Below are 19,761 nucleotides of genomic sequence, written 5' to 3'. Positions count from 1 at the left end.
TTGAAACATGCAAATACTTCCATGGGGCAAATGGTGCATATTGTGTGACATCCATTTGCCAAATTTGGCAAGGCTCCAATCCCCTTGGATTTACACCCATAGGGATTGCAGTTGCTTGTTTGCTGCATGTTGGGCACTGCTGGCGAATTGCAATTGCTTCTGCAGCGGTGATGCCAAACTGCTTCTGCAAAGCTTTGGAATTTTGATGGAAATAAGAATGACTTTCCCAGGGGGTGAGGGGTTGCAAGGAACAGGCTAAGGGTCCGGAGGCAGCCTGATCTGCAACGTTGTTTCCCTCTTGCAAAAAACCTGGGAAAGGCTGGTGACTGCGGATGTGAGCAACAAAAATAGGATGTGGGCGTGAAAAGAGCAACTCTTGCAGCGTGGAAAAAAGTTGCAATAACTCTGGTTGAATAGAGGGTGACAAGTAGGATCCAAAAATTACAGTGATAGTGTGATAGACATAAAGACTATCCACAATTAGGTTCAAAGGGCGAGCTGAAAAGAGTTGACAGGCCAAAATTGAAGCAGCCAGTTCGGCTTTCTGTGCAGACTTCTGGGGGGTGGTTAATTCTGTTTTCCAAGAACCATTTTCCAACCAGGCACAAGCACCTCCTCCCTTACTACCATCTGCAAAAACCGTAACAGCATTTCTGAGAGGACTGGGGGAGAGAGGTGAATGCCATCTGATTGGAATAGTTCGGACTAATTGCAAACGATAATCTGGAGGTGGATGGCAAGAGATGTTCCCATACCAATCCGCCAAGGAATATTGAAGGTCACTGGAGTGCTGGAATAATTGTTCCCAGATCTGCAGTGACATTGGAATGAAAAGAGTGTGAATCTCTTGGCCTACAAGGGCCTTCGATCTGTGCCGAATTTTAAAGATGATTTGAGCCAATTGAGCTTCTTGTGTGAGAATGGAAACCTTAGGAGTGTGAGACAAATGAATCCACTCAATGATTTTCAGTTTGTCAGTATGTTGAACAATAGCAGCTGTGAAAAGTGATTTAGTGTTTAAAATAATAGCAGCAAAAGGAACATCTGGGATGCTGCGGTCCACCCATACCTTTTGTAGGGCGTTACTCACCAATTGCAAGGATTCCAAATGAGACGATGTGAGTACAATTCTGTCTGCAGGATGTTTAGCAGAGGACAAGGCATGAAACAAAGGAGACAAATCAGCAGTAGACAAGTACAAATAAGGCCTGGCCCAATTTATAGTGCCCAGGTACTGTTGAAGTTGCACCAAGGTTGGTTCTGGAGGCAAACGTAATACTGGGATGTGTGGATGAGCAGCTGTGCTTAACAATTTGTGGCCCAGATAGGAAAATGGCGCCATCTGCTGGATCTTTTGAGGACTGATAAAAAAGCCAAACTGATTTAAAATCCTAGTTAAAAAATTGAAAGTGGCCACAACAGTTCCTTTGGGGCCTGGTGCTGCAATTAAAATATCATCCATATAATGATAAACCAAAAAATGTGGATGTTTATCACGATATGGTTGTAATACTTTTGCCACGTACCATTGGCACATGGTGGGGCTGTTAAGCATGCCTTGAGGTAAAACCTTCCATTGGTATCTTTGGGCAGGTTCAGAGTTATTTAGAACAGGCAAAGTAAAAGCAAACAGTTGTCTATCTTCTTCACATAACGGAATAGAAAAGAAAGCATCTTTCAAGTCAATGATCATGAGGTCGTAATTTTGAGGAATCAAATTCGGATTTGGCAGGCCAAGTTGTAGCGCCCCCATCGGTTTAATTATGGAATTTATCCCTCGGAGGTCGTGTAAGAATCTCCATTTACCAGATTTCTTTTTAATGACAAAGACAGGCGTATTGTAAGGACTGTTGGATGGCTCGATATGAGCACTTTCCAATTGTTCCTTAACTAATTGCTTTAAAGCGTGTAATTTTTCTAAGGTGAGGGGCCATTGGTTTATCCAAACAGGAGTATCAGTTATTAATTGGAGCTTTAAGGGTGAAATAGACATAGTGAATCTATTCAAGTGTCAATTTAGCTTGGAATTGTTGCATCAAATCACGACCCCACAGATTTGTGTGAATAGGCAATATGACAGGTTGAAAGTAAGCGACTGAAGAGACAAAGGAAGAAGTTACCGGGAGCCACCTCTTGCTGCGCACGGCGTGTTGAATTCCCCCTACTCCTCTGACAGCAGGGGCGCTCTCAGTCTCCCAGCCCTGTGGCCATTCCGAAGATCGGATGACACTTACGTCCGCCCCTGTATCCAATAAACCAGAAAAACTCCGGTCATTGATAGTAAACGTCATCATGGGGCGACCATCTTGGACTGGCTGCTCAACTGCAAGCGCATCCATGACCTCAGAGGAGGGTGGAGCCGTGGCTGGGACCAATAAAATGGCTGATGCCACAAGGTCCCCTTTGTGAAAGATCGTGGGTGAGTTTCCGGTAACCGCCATAGCAACAGAGGAAAAGTCACGAGAGTCTCGCAAGAATGGGGAAGCTAGAATTCCCCTGGCAGTAAGGTCATGCACTGGAAAAACCAGGAGTGGACCTTTGGGAGGTAAGGGGCATTTAGGATCGGGTTCAGTGGGCAGAAAATAGACTAAGCCAGGAACGTTAATTTCAACCTCTTCTGAGGCGACTATGCGAATAGGGGGAGAATGAAAAGGAGAATCAGTGAAAGGTTCAGAGGGGTTAGAAGCGTTAGGAGGAATAGAAATGTCAGCCTTGGGTGTCGGGCTGGCTGACTGCCCCCCCTCTAGTTTCCCTGCTGGGGGCCAGAAGAGGCGTGGCATTGATTGGCCCAATGGAACCCCTTTTTACAGCGGGGGCACACCGTTTTTGGTTTAGCCAATTGGTTGTCAGGTTTGGAGGCACCTCCACCGGGGGCTCTACATTGAGATTTGAAATGGCCTGGCTTGCCACAGTTAAAGCAATTTCCGCCCAGGCGGGACCCCTTTTGGGATCCCCCCTGGGTAGAAAAGCCAGTGACCATGGCTGATGCCAGCGCTTCCATGGAGTAGGCGGTGGTGCCGACGATGCGGCAATGCTCCAACATTTCCGCCACAGTAACCCCAGGCTTGTTTGCGATAGCCTGAAGTACTTTCTGACAATCTTTGTTTGCATTTTCAAAAGCCAATTTGAGCAGAATTTCATTTTGAGCCTGAACATTGTCAATTTGTCTTTCTATAGCAGTCGTTAAGCGACTGATGAAGTCTTGATAACTTTCATTTGATCCTTGCTGGATCTTAGAAAATGTCTGGGTGGGTGTTCTGCCAGACTCATCAACTTTCCTGAGCGCAGCCATAGCAGCTTGTGCAATTAAAGGAAAGCCAGCCTGGTCCATTTGAAGTTGATTGTTCAAATTTAGGAATTGGCCTGCCCCCAATAGTTGTTCTTTGGTTACGTTTTGGGGAAGACCTCTCCCTTCTAAAATTTGGATTTGTTTGGCATACTCAGCTGACCAAACAACGTTTTGAGCTGGGGTTAAAATCATATCAAACAGCATGCGATAATCAGCAACGGTCATATGAGTGCCAAGGTAATTCAAACCCGTGATCAGGCCAATAGTGTATTTAGAATGAAGGCCATATTGAGTCACAGCAGCTTTAATGTCCTTAATAGTTTTTGGAGTCAGAGGAGTATAAACAGGTTGTGCGGGTGGAGGTGGGGGGGGGCAGCGCCTCCAGCAGCAGCAGCAGCGGCAGCGGCAGCAGCCGGAGGAATTACAAAAGAAACAGGATAAGCAGCGCAAGCTTCGAAATCCTCTGGATCTAATATCCCGAGGGCACGAGCTGCAAGCATAGAGTGGACAATAGGTGCTCCTTGAGGGGGGAGATCTGAATAAGGAGGAGGGGGGAAGGGAGGAGGGGCAGAGGGAGGAGGAGGTTTAACAAACTCAGAGGCTTTTGGAGCAGAGGCAGAAGGAAGTTTTTCCAGAGGGAGATTTGGAGAGGGGGGAGGAGAGGGGGGAGGAGAAGGCTTAGAAATAGAGGCTTTGGCATTATCAATTACTTCTCTCAACTCCTGCAGATGCGCTGTCTGCTGTTGAGAGAAATTTCCACCCATACTCACGAAAATTCCTGCGTCTAGCAACGGACGAGGATGAGTCGCGGCCACCGTCGGGCGAATGAGTATGGATGGCTGAAGACGTATTCCACAGAATCACGTCGGGGTCACCATTTGCAGGGATGCAGGGAAGCTGCTGTCGCTGGGATGCTGCTGGTGAAGCTGGGCAGAGGCTGCTCCTGCCCAGGGTTAGCGCCCATGAAAGAAAGACACAGAGATCTTTCGGGGAAAGGGCCCCGCTGCTCCTGGGATGCACCCTGGATGCTGGACACTCAACCACGAGGAGCAGTGGACCTTGTTTATTTATAGCAAAAGCAACCAATCACATTTTATTGTTATTCAAATAGACCAATCATGGTTACACGTGTGTTCTTCTGAATTATCCTAAAAGGACATAGGTGTTAGAGGTAGATACAAATACAGTAATGACCAATCATTTGCAGGAGACGTCAGAATTTACCTTAAATTGAATAGCCAATGGTGTGGAGGAATACTGTGACCATGCCCTTATCTGGCTGCAGCCAAATGGCCTCTCCTAGGTTCCTTTGTTTTCTGGTTTTATGGCTTACTTCCTTGCACATGGTTCACTGACCTTATCTGGCTGTAGCCAAATGGCCTCTCTGGGTTTATGGCTTACTTCCTTGCACATGGTTCACTGACCTTATCTGGCTGTAGCCAAATGGCCTCTCTGGGTTTATGGCTTACTTCCTTGCACATGGTTCACTGAAGACTTTCCATGGTAGAAAAGTTTTAGCCAGAAAAGTACTAGCCAGCTGCATGTATAGGAACAGAGATCATGGTTATTCCAAGGGAAGCTGCTGTCGCTGGGATGCTGCTGGTGAAGCTGGGCAGAGGCTGCTCCTGCCCAGGGTTAGCGCCCATGAAAGAAAGACACAGAGATCTTTCGGGGAAAGGGCCCCGCTGCTCCTGGGATGCACCCTGGATGCTGGACACTCAACCACGAGGAGCAGTGGACCTTGTTTATTTATAGCAAAAGCAACCAATCACATTTTATTGTTATTCAAATAGACCAATCATGGTTACACGTGTGTTCTTCTGAATTATCCTAAAAGGACATAGGTGTTAGAGGTAGATACAAATACAGTAATGACCAATCATTTGCAGGAGACGTCAGAATTTACCTTAAATTGAATAGCCAATGGTGTGGAGGAATACTGTGACCATGCCCTTATCTGGCTGCAGCCAAATGGCCTCTCCTAGGTTCCTTTGTTTTCTGGTTTTATGGCTTACTTCCTTGCACATGGTTCACTGACCTTATCTGGCTGTAGCCAAATGGCCTCTCTGGGTTTATGGCTTACTTCCTTGCACATGGTTCACTGACCTTATCTGGCTGTAGCCAAATGGCCTCTCTGGGTTTATGGCTTACTTCCTTGCACATGGTTCACTGAAGACTTTCCATGGTAGAAAAGTTTTAGCCAGAAAAGTACTAGCCAGCTGCATGTATAGGAACAGAGATCATGGTTATTCCAACAGGCTCTGACAGCTGTCAAACTGCCGCGCATGCGCAGTGCACTGACAGCTGTCAAACTCCAGAGAGCCGCGCATGCGCAGCTCAGCCGGAGCTGTCAAAGCTGCCAGCTGGCCCCGGCAACAAGCCGCTTCAGCCGCGCCTACCTTTAGCCGGTCTCCTTCTTATTGGGCGTCCTAGTCTGGCGGGAGATTCTTGCTTGTTTATTGGTTCTTGCTTGTTGTTGTTGTTGTCCCTGTTTACTATAAATACGAGAGATTCCCGGCATTGTTTCGCCCGGGACCTCTGCCCAAATAAACGCTGTTTTGAACCGTGCCTGCTGTCTCGCTGTCGTCCCTCAAGACAACTCACTGAAATTAAATCCCTCATTGGCCAACTCAGGACCAGGAAGGAGCTGACTTCATTTCTGCTGAACTACTAAAGAACAATATGGAGTGTTGGATACCAATCCTGGTGGTGCTATTCACCTATATAGACTCCTCTGGCCATGTCCAAGAGGATTGGGGCTTAGCAATTGTGGTCCCAATTTATAAAAAGGGAAAGAGAGTCAACCCTGCCAATTACAGACCAATACGTCTGCTAAATATAATCAGCAAACTCTATGCCAAACATCTCCAAGATAAATTAAAGGACTGGCTGGATCTTGAGAATTTGATTGCTGAAGAGCAAGCTGGGTTTAGAGAGGGGAGAGGCACCATAGATCAGTGCTTAGTTGTTCATCATTTGATTGAAAAATATGTATCAAATAGATCTGTATCATTATAGGCTGCATTTATAAATCTCAAGGCAGCTTTCAACACGGTTAACAAGGACTAAGATACGGGAGAAGCTGGAAGCTGCTTCAATTGATCACAGGCTTCTCCATCTGTTATGTGCCTTCCATACTAAAACATCCCTCAAGATGAGGTGCAATATGCAAGGGGCCCTTTCGAGGTCAGTTGAAACTTAAAAGGGGGTTAAACAGGGGTGCATTTTGGCTCCCTTGTTTTTCAAGTTTTATATAAATGACATGGTAAAATGATTAAATAAACCAAACTACCACCCCCTGCTGCTCTATGCAGATCCTCCCCAGGACACCAGTAGGCCTTAAAAGAGTCTTGCGAGCTCTCATCCAGTATTGCAACTACAATAAACTGGACATAAATTATGAGAAAACAAAGGTTATGGCTTTTGCAAAAAGGTCAAAACTCTACTCATGGTATCTAAGTTTTTTTTCTTCTTGCCCAAGATGGCGGCGGCTGCAGTTTGAGCTCGGGCGCTCCACAAGGGCTCTAAATGGGTCAGCTTAGGGAGGCCCAGCCGCGGCACGGTATGATGGGGCGACTCCGGGGGGTGGTGGATGCAGAGATGGCTGCTGGGCGCTGTTTTCGGCGGTGCTGAGCCCCCCCCTTCGGATAGCGGCGCTTCAGATGTCGCCGGCCTGCCGGCCTGCCGAGCAATGCTGGAATGCTGCGGGCGTCCTTTGCCTGTCTTCCTTTTCCTGTCCTCTCGTCGTGGATACCCTCTGCTTGTTCGGAGGGGCAGCGACGATGATTCCACCGGCTGGAGATTCGATCAGGAGTCAGGATTGTTATCAGCTGGCAGATGCCGTCTTCGGCAGCGCGGAGCCCCCCCTCTCCTCCCAGATGGCGGCAGTGGATTGTAGGCCTGGACATCGGCCTCGGTGGATTTGTTGGTGAATGCCCGGATATTAGATTGCTGCCGGGAATGCCTTTGTTCGCCGCTGGAGTATCGTTTGGATTGGCGGGTGGACGCTTGGGGGAGAGGATGTTTTTGCCCTCCCCCCCAGATTGGCGGCAGTGGCCGGCGACCCGAAGATCGGCAGAGGCCTGGCTTGCTTTCTGTGCTGGCAGGCAGGTACTATGGCTATCTCAATGCCCGGCTGGAATCAAGACCTCCCCATTGACAGTCCAATTTGGCCTGGGACTTGACCATGGTGGGAGGACGGTCTTGGACTGGTCATTGACCACCTCTCTGGTGTGAGAGACCAGTTGGGGTGGGCTTGGCCCAGGAGTCCCTTTTCTCTCCACCCCAGATTGGACTCCTCAGCTGAAGTGAGAGGACGGCTGGGGCTTCCTTTTCGATTGCCATCTCAGGTGAGAGCTGAGCTGGTCTAGTGGATCGAGAGACATGCCTACTGGACTTAATATCATTTCATCTGAATAACAATACCCCATCGAACTACCCATTGGAACTATTTATAACATCTGCCCTATGTGGACATTTTATTGCTGCATGGTCTGTCTCCATTACTCTGAAGCTGATCTGTATGCCCTCAGGGGGGTTTCTCCCTCCTGGGCACAACCAACCGCCTGTTTCCACACTCCCCTTAATGACGAGCCCAATTGTTGGGACTCCGAGAGGTGGCTGGGCTTAGATAGGGGCCTCGAGTTGAGACGTGCTAAGAGGCCCCTGATACATTTTTTAGCCGGTTATTTTAAAAGGTTAGGGAGGGGGAGGGGTAGGAGGTTGGGGAGGGAATCATTAACCGGCACTCAGTCTGGGCCTGTTAGGGGTCCTGACGGGACGGCTCTGGGGGAGGTGGTTGCTGGTTCTGTGAATGTTGGGGTGGGGCTTCAAATCCCCACAACGATAGGGAATGGCAGCAGGTGGTTGCACGGAGGGCCATATCAACATCTGGGATTGCACCCCCGCTGTCTCCGAGCGGTGGCGCACTCCGACCCTCCGGTTAGCACCCTTTTGCCCGGGGATGAGGGTGATCAGGTCCCTGAGCTTAGGCTGGTTTATTTTAACGCCAGATCCGTCGTTAACAAGGCTCCCCTCATTCATGATTTGATTGAGGAGGAATGTGCGGATCTGGTGTGCATTACGGAGACTTGGTTGGGCTCGGAGGGTGGGGTTCCTCTGACCGAGTTATGCCCTCCAGTTTTCCGTGTGCTACACCAGCCACGGGCTCAGGGCAGGGTTGGTGGGGTGGCGGTGGTTGTCCGGGAGATTTTATGTCCGCGGGAGACCACCATTGTCCAGATGGCCGGGAATGAATCCCTCCTCTTGAGATGTGGTCCTCGGGCTCAGTTGGGCTTGTTGCTCACATACCTGGTGCCCAGCTGTGTGGCAACAGCCCTGCCCGAGCTGCTCAACACTCTCTCAGGGTTGGCGGTGGAGTTCCCCAGGCTTATAGTTCTGGGTGACCTCAACCTGCCTTCACTGGGAGGGTCGTCTGAGTTAGCTCGGGAGTTCATGACCTCCATGACGGCCATGGGCCTGACCCAAGTTATTGAGGGCCTGACTCATGTGGGGGATCATACTTTCGACCTGGTGTTCCTGTCTGGACAGTGGTTGGATGATTTGGGAGGGGGTTCACCAACCACTGTTCCCCTGTCATGGTCAGATCATTATCTCCTGCGGCTGGTCTTCTGTTATGCCACCCCCCGCCGCTGGGCTGCAGAACCGACCAGGTGGTTCCGCCCCAAGCACCTAATGGACCCGGAACGGTTCCAGAGGGCACTTGGGTCTATACCCATCACCCTTACCCACAGCCCAGTCGATGCCCTGGTGGATGCCTGGGAAAGGGCAGCCGCCGGGGCACTTGACTGTGTTGTACCCTTGCGACCTCTGACCCAGCGCAGATCCCGCTGGGCTCCGTGGTTCTCTGTGGAGCTCCGGGAGATGAAGTGTCTGAGACGGGGTCTAGAGAGCGGTTGGAGGTCCAGCCGATCCGAATCTGACCGATTGCAGTTAAGAATCTTTATAAGGTCTTATCTTGCGGCAATAAGGACGGCGAAGTCTAACTACTTCGCTGCCCTCATTGCGTCCGCAGATAATCGCCCGGCTGCCCTGTTTAGGGTAATTCGCTCCCTCCTTAATCAGGAGGTGAGGGAGGATCCCTTACGGGGATGAGCCGACGAGTTTAGTCATCATCTGGCGGACAAAATCGCTCAGATCCGGACCGGTCTGTACTCTGACTGGGCAGAGTCTGACGTGGAGGAATCGGACGGTCTTGAGCATGTTATCTGGACTGAGTTCGATCCTGTTTCCCCTGATGATGTGGACAGGATCATGGGGAGGCTGAGCACCACCACCTGTTTGTTGGATCCGTGCCCCTCCTGGCTAGTTTATGCGGCCCGGGAGGAGACACGAGGCTGGTTCCAGGCAGTAATAACTGCTTCTTTGAAAGAGGGTGTCTTCCCTGCCGCCTTGAAGGAGGCAGTGGTGAGACCCCTCCTCAAGAAGCCTGCCCTGGACCCGGCTGTTTTAAATAATTATCGTCCAGTCTCCAACCTTCGCTTTTTGGCGAAGTTTGTTGAGAGTGTGGTGGCGCATCAGCTTCCTCTGTTCCTGGAGGAAACTGATTATCTGGACCCGTACCAATCGGGTTTCAGGCCCGGATACAGCATGGAGATGGCATTGGCCACGCTGGTGAATGATCTCTGGCGGGCTCGGGACAGGGGTTGTTTCTCTGTCCTGGTCCTATTAGATCTCTCAGTGGCTTTTGATACCATCGACCATGGTATCCTACTGCGGCATCTCAGGGGGTTGGGAGTGGGAGGTACCATTTTACGGTGGTTCTCCTATCTCCTGGGCCATTCGCAGTCGGTGTTGATGGGAGGGCAGAGATCCGCCCCGAGGCCTCTCATTTGTGGAGTTCCTCAGGGGCCGGTTCTCTCGCCCCTCCTGTTCAACATCTATATGAAGCCGCTGGGTGAGATCATTCGTGGTTTCGGGGTAGGGAATCATCAGTACGCTGATGATACCCAACTTTTTCTTTCCACCCTGAACCAACCCAGCGATGCCCTCGCCATGATGTCCTGTTGCCTGGAGGTGGTCCAGGTGTGGATGGGGAGAAACAGGCTTCGTCTCAATCCCGCCAAGACTGAGTGGCTGTGCATATCGGCATCTCGGGTCAACCAGACTATTCCATCTCTAACGATGGGGGGTGAGGTGTTACTCCCCCGTTGATAGGGCTCGCAACTTGGGCATCCTCCTGGATTCATGACTCAATTTTGAAGACCATATAGGAGCCGTGACCAGGGGGGCTTTTGCCCAGGTTTGCCTGGTGCGCCAGTTGCAACCCTATCTGGACCGCGATGCCCTACGCACAGTCACTCATGCGCTCGTGACCTCCCGTTTAGACTACTGCAATGCTCTTTACATGGGGCTACCCTTGAGGACCACTCGGAGTCTTCAGCTGGTGCAGAATGCAGCCGCGTGAGTTGTGATGGGGGTTTCCCAATACTCCCATGTAACACCTCTACTCCGCGAGCTGCATTGGCTCCCGGTTGCCCTCCGGGTGAGATTTAAGGTGCTGGTGATGACCTATAAAGCCCTAAATGGCTTGGGTCCGGGATATCTGAGGGAACACCTGCTGCCGGCATCAAGCTCCCTTCGTCCAGTGTGCTCCCACAGGGAGGGTCTTCTCAGGGTGCCACCGGTAAGAGATTGCTGGCGGACGACACCCAGGGATAGGGCCTTCTCAGTGGGTGTGCCTGCCCTTTGGAACCAGCTGCCAGTGGAGCTGAGGACTGCCCCCGACCTCCGTTCATTCCGACGGGACCTGAAGACCTGGCTCTTTGAGCTCTCTGGCCCAGGCTGAGAATTCTAATTTTAGCCTTAATCTTAATTTTAACTGGGGTTTTACTTATGCAGGGACAAATATAATTTTTTTAATCTGTTTTTAACTTTTGTATCTTTGTTTTTTAATTCACCCTGTAAACCGCCCTGAGTCCTTCGGGAAAGGGCGGTATATAAATGTGATAAAATAAATAAATAAATAAAATAAATGGTCATAATATAGAGTAGGTAACCACCTTTAAGTACCTAGGGGTGATCATCCATGACACTGGTTCAAGAAAAGCACATGGAGAATATGCAGCTGCTTCTGGCCAAAGATCAGCAAACACCATCCTCAAAGTTTTCCACACAACGGGAAGACATTATGTTCCAGCCGCAATTAAGCTCTTTCTGGCCAAGTTGCTAGGACAGTTTCTCTACGGGACTTGCTCAGACCCTCAGCTTCGTGCTTCACACCATTGGAAAGATCAATTCAAGTTTATTAGAGCAGTTCTCTAGATGCTGCGCTGTGCCTAAATTGTACTTCTGCGCTTGGAGACAGGATTGATAAAAGTTGAAGCAAGAATCTGTATAGCTTCTTTAAATATCTGGCTAAAGTTTAATTTCTTTCCGCAAGGCCTTTCCTCCAAGACAAATTTTCCTCTCTTCATGGATCAAGGGAGTTGAGTCCAACCTTGCCAAACTAGGCTTCTCTTCAGCCTCAATACTCAAATTGGACTACAATCAAGCAAAACAAACTTTGCAACAAGGGGTAGAGGACTTCGAGAGGCAAGCGGACTTAGGGATAGCTCCCCTGTTTCTGGCTCCAGACCCTATTAGATATGTTGTTGCTCCCACCAGTTTTCTTAGCCAGTTGGAGTCAGTAAACCACCGGAAAGCATTTGCGCTCACACGGTGCCATGCGCTTCCATCGGCCATCCTGCATAGCAAGAATAAAAAGATACCATTGACTGAAAGACTGCTCCTGTGGTTCAGGAGAGGTGGAGACCATTGGACACATACTCCTTCAGTGCTCTTTCTATTTGAAAAAACTATATCCTCCCAATAATCAATAGGTATCCTGGCCATTCTCAGACTACTTATCTCCAGTGGCTGCTTAAGGACGAACAAGCTGTGATTACGACGCAGGTGGCTAGATTCTGTGCAGCAGCACTGGGGATTCATTGGACACATAAATAGGATAAATATTATTTTTAGATCCTTTTAATAATTTTTTATTTTAAAATTAGTTTTATTATATGAGTTCTTACCTACCATTAGATCATGCTCAGTGCATTTTTATATATGTATGTATATAAGTAACCTACAATTGGATGTTTTATTGTTTCTCGCCATATGGCTGTAATAAATTGATTTGATCTTTGAACAGGATGGGAGGAATTCTCACTCAAGAATAAAAAGAAAGCTCAGTGAACGGGTCAACACCCAGCAGGGAGTAAGGAAAGGAGGAATGATTTTGTATTTAGGGATAAAATCTAAACTAGCATTTCTGGTTTCATTAGAGTTGTGTTGGTTGGGAATATGAACACATGCATACTTTTGTGCAGATAATGTGATGTTGTTGGCTGAGAATCCAAATGATTTTCAACAATATGCTATAGATTGTAAGATTCAGCAAGGACTGTGGATCTAACCATTAACTGATCAATGATCAAGGTAGTTTTATGATATGAAAATGATGAAAAATTAGTTCAAGTAGATGAATTTTGTGTGATAGAATGTTTACTAAAATGGACAGAGAAATTTTAAGATGCACAAAATTCAGTAGAAAATTCATAGCCAATAATAAAGATCTGCCTAAAGAAGCAAAGATTTCTGTCTGGATGCATTCAAGAGGCAGGTGAAGGTTGCCTAGGTCAGGAGACAAGTTAAGTTGTATGCCCTGGGAGTGGGCTTCTTCAAGTGGTATAACAGGAAGAGACGGGATCAAGAATGATCAGGCCCTGAGTACAAAAGTGAGTAACAAATATGAACTTTGATTTGATCTTAGCAAGACAATGGATGAGAAGTGCATCTGAGCAGAAAAAATGAAGGGAAGAAGGAGAAGAGCATGAATGGACAGAAGTTGGCTGATCATTTCAGGAGGCAGTATATTAAGTCAATTTATTAAGTGTGAATCTAGTCTGCATGTTTCATTCTGGCTCACCCACTTCCTGTTTATGGCCTTCCTGAACAACCATGTGATATTGCACACCCCAGTGTGGTCCTTGATACCAAACCAAATACTATGGTCACCAGCCCAAGAAAGGATACTGGTCCATTTTCTTCCCCAACCTTCTGGCCTCCAGATGTGAACAATACCCATTCAGCTGTTTTTCTGATTACCAAGTGCCCATGAAATAATTTCTTTTCTTTTCTCTTCTTTTGTTACTCTGAGGCTGCTGGAGAGGCCTCAAAACCCTTAGGCTGCTACAGTGCAGGACCTTGTTATTATTAATAATTTCCAAAGCATATCTGATACTGCAAGTCAAATGGCCGATCAAAAGCTATCCAGTAGACATCAGGTGGGCAACAGGCCCTGTTGGTTTGCATCAATTATCTTAAAGATGAAAGGTCATGTGAAACTTGATGGAAATCTCCGTTTCTGTTTCAAGCTCCAGCTCCCGGTACTCAGAAGAAGGCTCTGCCATTGTATGTCATCATCCTGATCGCTGTGCTATCTGCAGCTTTTACCCTTGTGGTCATCTCAGTGGTCTTTTGCAGAAAGAGAACTAAGAGTGGTGAGTTGTGGGGTGCTCATTTTCTCAGATTGGGGATCGGGGACAATAGTAGAATAACTTGGATTTCAGGAATCAGAAGTGTGGAGCAAATTAGGAACAAATTACTCATAGTGAATCTCTGTACAGCCCAGAGTAGCACTTATAGACTACCGTAAATTTAAGATCACAAATTCTGAATTCTAAAGAGGAAAACTCTTGTGCAAGATTTCAAATATGTGTGGTGATGGGTGAAAACTGGCTTATAATCATGTGAGTGAACATTTCAAGCATGTGAAGTGAAATTTCAGAACGTCGAACATAGAATAACAGAGTTGGAAGGGACCTTGGAGGTCTTCTAGTCCAACACCCTGCTCGAGCTGGAGGCCCTATATTATTCCAGACAAATGACTGTCCAGTCTCTTTTTGAAAGCCTCCATTGATGGAGCATCCACAACTTCTGAAGACAAGCTGTTCCATTAGTTGACTGCTCTCACCATTAAGAAATTTCTCCTTAGTTCTAGGTTGCTTCTCTCTTTGGTTAGTTCCCATCCACTGTTTCTTGTCTTGCCTTCTAGTGCTTTGGAGAATAGGTTGACCCCCTCTTCTTTGTAGCAGCCCCTCAAATATTGGAAGACTGCTATCATGTCGCCCCTAGTCCATCTGAGCACAGTATAATGTTAATAAACACAAGCACAACACCAACACTCTGCTATCAAAGACAACTTTAAGAGGCTGCTGGGCCTTGATCAATTCAAAACAGGACACTATAAGAGTAGCCATAGAAACTGTCCATTCTGATCTCCAATTATCCAGTTGTTTTAATTTGTTCTGTTCTGTTCTATTTCATTCCATCTTACCTTCTTTTTTTCTTTTTTACAGTTTTGTAGTTGCATTTTAATTTAATGGTAACTTTGTTTTCTCAAAATAAAAAGTCATTAAAATGCTGTTTCTTTTTCAGATAATATTTATGAAGTAACATAGTAAGTAATCATCTCATCCTGGGATTGCAATAGTAAATTGTGTTGACTGGGTACATTCTGGAGAGCTGAGTGTAAATAACTGACTTGGTGAAAAAAGGTTGAGCCTGCAGTTCCCATTTTCGGTGCAGAAAGGAAATGCATAGAAGGAGCCATTTGAATGCCTGGAAAAATAATACTACCTTCCTGAACGGCAAGTGAAATCCTGTCCTAATTAAACATGTAGAGTTACATGTTTAATTAGAATACAACACATTAAAGAACAAAGAGGAAAAAAATTAAAACCAGTCAAGCTTTTGCACAACATGGAAATTGCACATTGTGGGATTTAGTTGACCTGGGTTAAGAATGTTGTGCAACACAGCCACAATGACAGCCACAGTGATATTGGTGCTAAAAGAGCTGAGGGTGTTTTCTAGCACGATCCCACCAGCATGTCCTGGGTGGGGCAGGTGGCACTGCAGTTCAGCAATAACCAAAGAGTCACAGATTTCATCCTTCTATGCAAAAGATCATTGGAAGATGCAGCTGTCTCTTATTGCTACTTTTGCAGAAGACCTGGCAAAGCAGGCTTGCCTCAAGTAACCATAAGGCCAGCAGTGTGCCTTAAGTGTCTCAGTCACTTTAACAGGTGTGGCTTTCTCAGCATGCTGGCTGATAAATTCTGGCAGTTGGTCCACACCTCTTAAAGTGACTGAGGTTGGGACAAACTGTGCTAGGTGCCGCATCCATACCTGCAGTGAACCACAGCATAATCGGTCCCTTCCCCCCGAACTATTTATTTATTTATTCTGTTATGCCTTTATTCTGTTCTTGCCTTCATCTTGGTGGAGCAGTGGGCTAATGCCTCCTTAAGTAACACCAGCTGCCTGCAATTAGTGCAGGTTCGCATCCCACCAGGCTCAAGGTTGACTCAGCCTTCCATCCTTCCGAGGTAGGTAAAATGAGGACCCAGATTGTTGGGGGCAATTAAGCTGACTTCGTAATAATGCCGCTTGGGGGGTGTATGAAAGCCCTAATAAGCAGGCATATACATAGAATGAAGGCTACTGCTAAGCTTGTAAGCCGCCCTGAGTCTTCGGAGAAGGGCGGGATATAAATGGAATTAAAATAAAAAAATAAAATAAATCTAACCTCTGGTGTCTGAGTAAAAGAGGAGGCTTATGTTATCCTTAACTGAGCCATTTCTGAGTGAGACGGGCAGTGAAGAAATAGGAAAGCAAGCAAGCAAGGCAGGATTTTCTGCTGGTGGACTTTTCTGCCCCTCCAGGATGGGCCCAGAGCTCTTAAAAGAGGCTTGTTCAAACAGCAAAGAGATTAAGTTGATCTTGCTGAATTGTGCTGCATGAATCCATGGCTGTGCAAGATTTTAAAAATTGCATTTCACCAGTTTTTCTTTTCAAAAGGCTGGATGATTTCAACCCATAATTTAGTTTGCCATAAGATTTGACCATTGCACCACATCTGGGACTATACCCTAAAATCAGTGTCTCCACATTCAGCTTTCACTTTAGATCACAACAGTCCACCTCTTGTTACACAGTAAATGCAGCTAGATTGTCACCCATCATTATGGGGGATCTGAGAGTGATTTGAGAAAACTGTATCTTCTTACGTATACATTTCTTATTTCCCCCATACAAGCTTCTTATTCTTTTCTCTTTCTCCTCTGCTTGCCTCTCTCTCTCTGTGTGTGTGTGTGTGTGTGTGTGTGCACACACGTGCACACACATGTGTGCATGTTTTTGAGAGGAAGAGCAGAAGGCAACTGGGATCAGGGTGGTTTGTGCTGGACAAATGTCACTAAGTTACCCTTTGTGCTTTTTAAAAGCAGAACTGCGGGTCTCAAAATAGTTCATGTTCTCTGCAAGGCAGCTGTTAATTGAGGCGGGCAGGCTACTTGCAGAGGCAGCAAATGGGAATCTCTCTGAGTCAGTGAAGTAGCCGAAGGACCACTCGGGACGACAGGCTAGTAACAACAGATTTATTTAAGAGCAAAAGGCAACATAGAATAACTTGTCCGGCTTTTATAGCCGGCAGCTGGTAGCGAGGACCAATCAGCGGTGTTCATTTTGGCGCCCTGTCAGGCAGGGACCAATCCGCGTCGTCTTTTGTTGACAGCTCCGGCTTCCGCGTGTCTTGGTGTTTTGACAGCCGCGAGCTGTCAGTGGTTGCGCCTGCGCTGTACGGTGGACGCTTTGACAGCTCAGGCTTCTTCGTAGTCCGGCGTTTGACAGCCGCGAGCTGTCAGTGGTGGCGCCTGCGCGGTGCGGGGAACTTTGACAGCTGTCAAAGTTCCCGCGTGTTTTCTTGTCAGGCTGCTTTTAGTTTAACGCTTGCTGCTGCCGTATTATTTGAACAGTTAACATATATACATCTTTCTCAGGGGATTGTTTACATATATAACACACCCCTTACCCCTCCCCTGGTGCGTTTCCGTCCTCTTGGATGTTTGAACCTGCCCACTGATAGTCTTTTAGGTAGGGGGGTGGTCTCCGATTCCTGGTTGAGCGGCGAAGGGGTGGAGGGTGGTGAGGTTCCGGGTCTTCGTTTTGGTGTTCTTCTTCCTGGTTTGGAATAGGCAGCATTTCCGGTGGGAGCTGTATGCTGGCATTGGTTGGTTGCCCGGAATTGTGTGGTGGTTGTCTGGGTCTGAGCTGATCAATATGGCGGCGTATGTTGCCCTGTGCTTGCGTAGCTATAAGGTATGAGATTGGCCCTGTTTGTGTTATTACTGTCCCTTGGACCCACTTGTTTTTATCTGTGTATGATCGTGCCCAAATCAATTGACCTGGGTTGAGTGTGCGGTTTGAATAGCCTGTAGTTTTTCTGAGGTGGGGTGAATGCCCTGGCTATCTATTTTGTACCCTAGGAATTCAGTGGATGTGACTCCAATAGAGCACTTTTCCCGCTTAAGTTTGAGGCCGGCTTCTCTGAGCCGGCTCAGCACAGCTGACAGCCTGTCAGCTAAGTTCGCTTCGTTTTCTCCGGCGATGAGAACATCGTCGAAGTAGGGGCAGACCCCGGGTATTCCTTTCAGGGTCTTCTCCATGATACCCTGAAATATACCCGGGGCCGCCGATATGCCAAATTGGAGCCTCTTTACCTTAAAGGCACCGCGGTGGGTGACAATTGTCTGGGCCTCCGCAGTGTCCTCAGTGACCGGTAGCTGTAAGTACGCCTGAGTGAGATCGAGCTTGGCGAAAAGGGTGCCCGAGCGGATGGAAGCAAATACGTCCCTTACCGCTGGCACCGGGTAGGCATGGGGGCTGAGGGCTAAGTTGACTGTCGCTTTATAATCAGCGCACAGTCTCACTTCCCCATTAGGTTTGATTGGGGTGACGATAGGGGTCTCCCAGGTTCCCCCTTCTGTGGGCTCAAGCACCCCTAGTCCTACGAGGCGATCAAGCTCGTTTTCGATTTTTTCTTTAAGGGCAAAAGGTACCCTCCTGGCTCTTATCTTAACTGGTCGGATTGCAGGGTCTAACAGTAAGGAGATGGGGGGACCCGTGTATTTCCCTAAAGTGCCATCGAAAACGTCGGCGAACTTATCGCAAACGGCTTCTAGGCTGGGTGTTAGAATGGTGTTAACCCCAGTTAAAGCGATACCTAGTGGACTGAACCAGTTTAGTCCTATCAAATTGGTGCGGTTCCCTGGTGTAACTAAAACCTCCAGGGGACCCTTGAACCCCTTATACTGCACTACGACCTTGGCTTTTCCTTCCACCGGAATGGGGGTTTTCTGGAAGTCAGCTAGGTGTACCTGAGTTTGTTTCAGGGGAATTTGTCCTCGGCCCTTCTGACAGATCTCCTGATAGGTTGTTAGAGAAATTAAGGAAACTGCCGACCCGGAATCTACTTCCATGTGGCAGGGCACCCCCTGAATTCTGACCCAGATCTTAACCTTGGAGCTTATGCTGTTTACCCTGTCCACCGTCTCTACCAGGGGCCCTGGGTGGGGTTCTCTGCTGGCCTGGGCAGCTGGCCTACCTGGGGGGTTTGCCTCCACCTCATTGATGTTGTCCCGGCCCTTGCTGCGGCACACCGGCTTGATGTGGCCAGTCTTCCCGCAATTGTGGCATTTCGCGTTCCTAAAACGGCAACCTCCTCGGGCATGATTGCCCCCGCAGCTGGCACAGGCGGCTCGTTGCTCGTAACGCGGTGGCGGTGGAGGGTTCCTGGCCCCCCGGCGGTCCGACGTCTTTCCCCTTCTCGGCTGTCGGTGCTCCATTCGGCGTTGTAGGGCTTCTCCGTCGGTGAAATCTACCGACTCTCCGCTGTCGCTGAAGGCTGCGCTTTCCTGGTAGACGGTCGCGGGGGTCTCTGGGGTCGTGTTGGTCGGCTTCTTCTTGTGGCTGTGTTCGTATGCCATGATCTCCCTGGTCAGCTCGGCCAGGTTCATGTCGGGTTTGGACGTCAGTTTTTTTTGTAGCTTCTCGTCCCTCAGACCGATCACCACCTGGTCTCTGATGCGGTCTTCCAGGTCGGGAAAGCAGCAGTTCCTTGCGGCATGCCTGACTCCGGCGATGAATTCGTTGGCGGGCTCGTCCTGCCGTTGTTTCTTTTGCGCGAATTGCACCCGCCAGTATAGTTCTGATCGAGCCGGCATGTAGTATTTGCTCAGCTGGTCCACCAAGTCCGCGTAGGAGACTTCAGTGATGGGCACTGGGCTGAACAACCCGACGGCTGCATCGTACACCGGGGGCCCGCTGATGTACAGCAGAGCGGCGGCCTTTGCTCGGTCGTCAGTGATCTTACTGACGAGGAGGAATCCCTCGACTTGGCCGAGGTGTGATTGCCATCTCTCGGGATGGCGGGTATCAAACTCCCTCACACGGCCGAAGTTTGCCATGTCGTCCGGTCCCTGGGTTGCTCCGATGGAAGTTAAAACTTCCGTGACAGCTCTTGCCGGGAACTCCCTTCCTCGGCCGTGACTTCAGCTCCGGAGCGATCCCACCTTCGTCGCCAGTGAAGTAGCCGAAGGACCACTCGGGACGACAGGCTAGTAACA

General features: G+C 48.4%; 1 protein-coding gene across 1 annotated transcript in view; it reads left to right on the top strand.

The window, feature by feature from the left end:
• Positions 1-19,761, top strand: part of VSIG4 (V-set and immunoglobulin domain containing 4) — a 51,626-nt gene that overhangs the window by 30,630 nt on the left and 1,235 nt on the right. The window contains exons 6-7 of the mRNA XM_083371784.1: positions 13,669-13,794; positions 14,732-14,753. Of these exons, the coding sequence (XP_083227910.1) occupies positions 13,669-13,794; positions 14,732-14,753 (148 nt within the window). The remainder of the gene's footprint in view (positions 1-13,668; positions 13,795-14,731; positions 14,754-19,761) is intronic.

Source organism: Vipera ursinii (genome assembly GCF_947247035.1).
Source record: "Vipera ursinii genome assembly, chromosome: 12".
NCBI lineage: Eukaryota > Metazoa > Chordata > Lepidosauria > Squamata > Viperidae > Vipera > Vipera ursinii.
The sequence above is the reverse complement of the archived record's forward strand: the minus strand, read 5'-3'. Positions and strand labels throughout refer to the sequence as shown.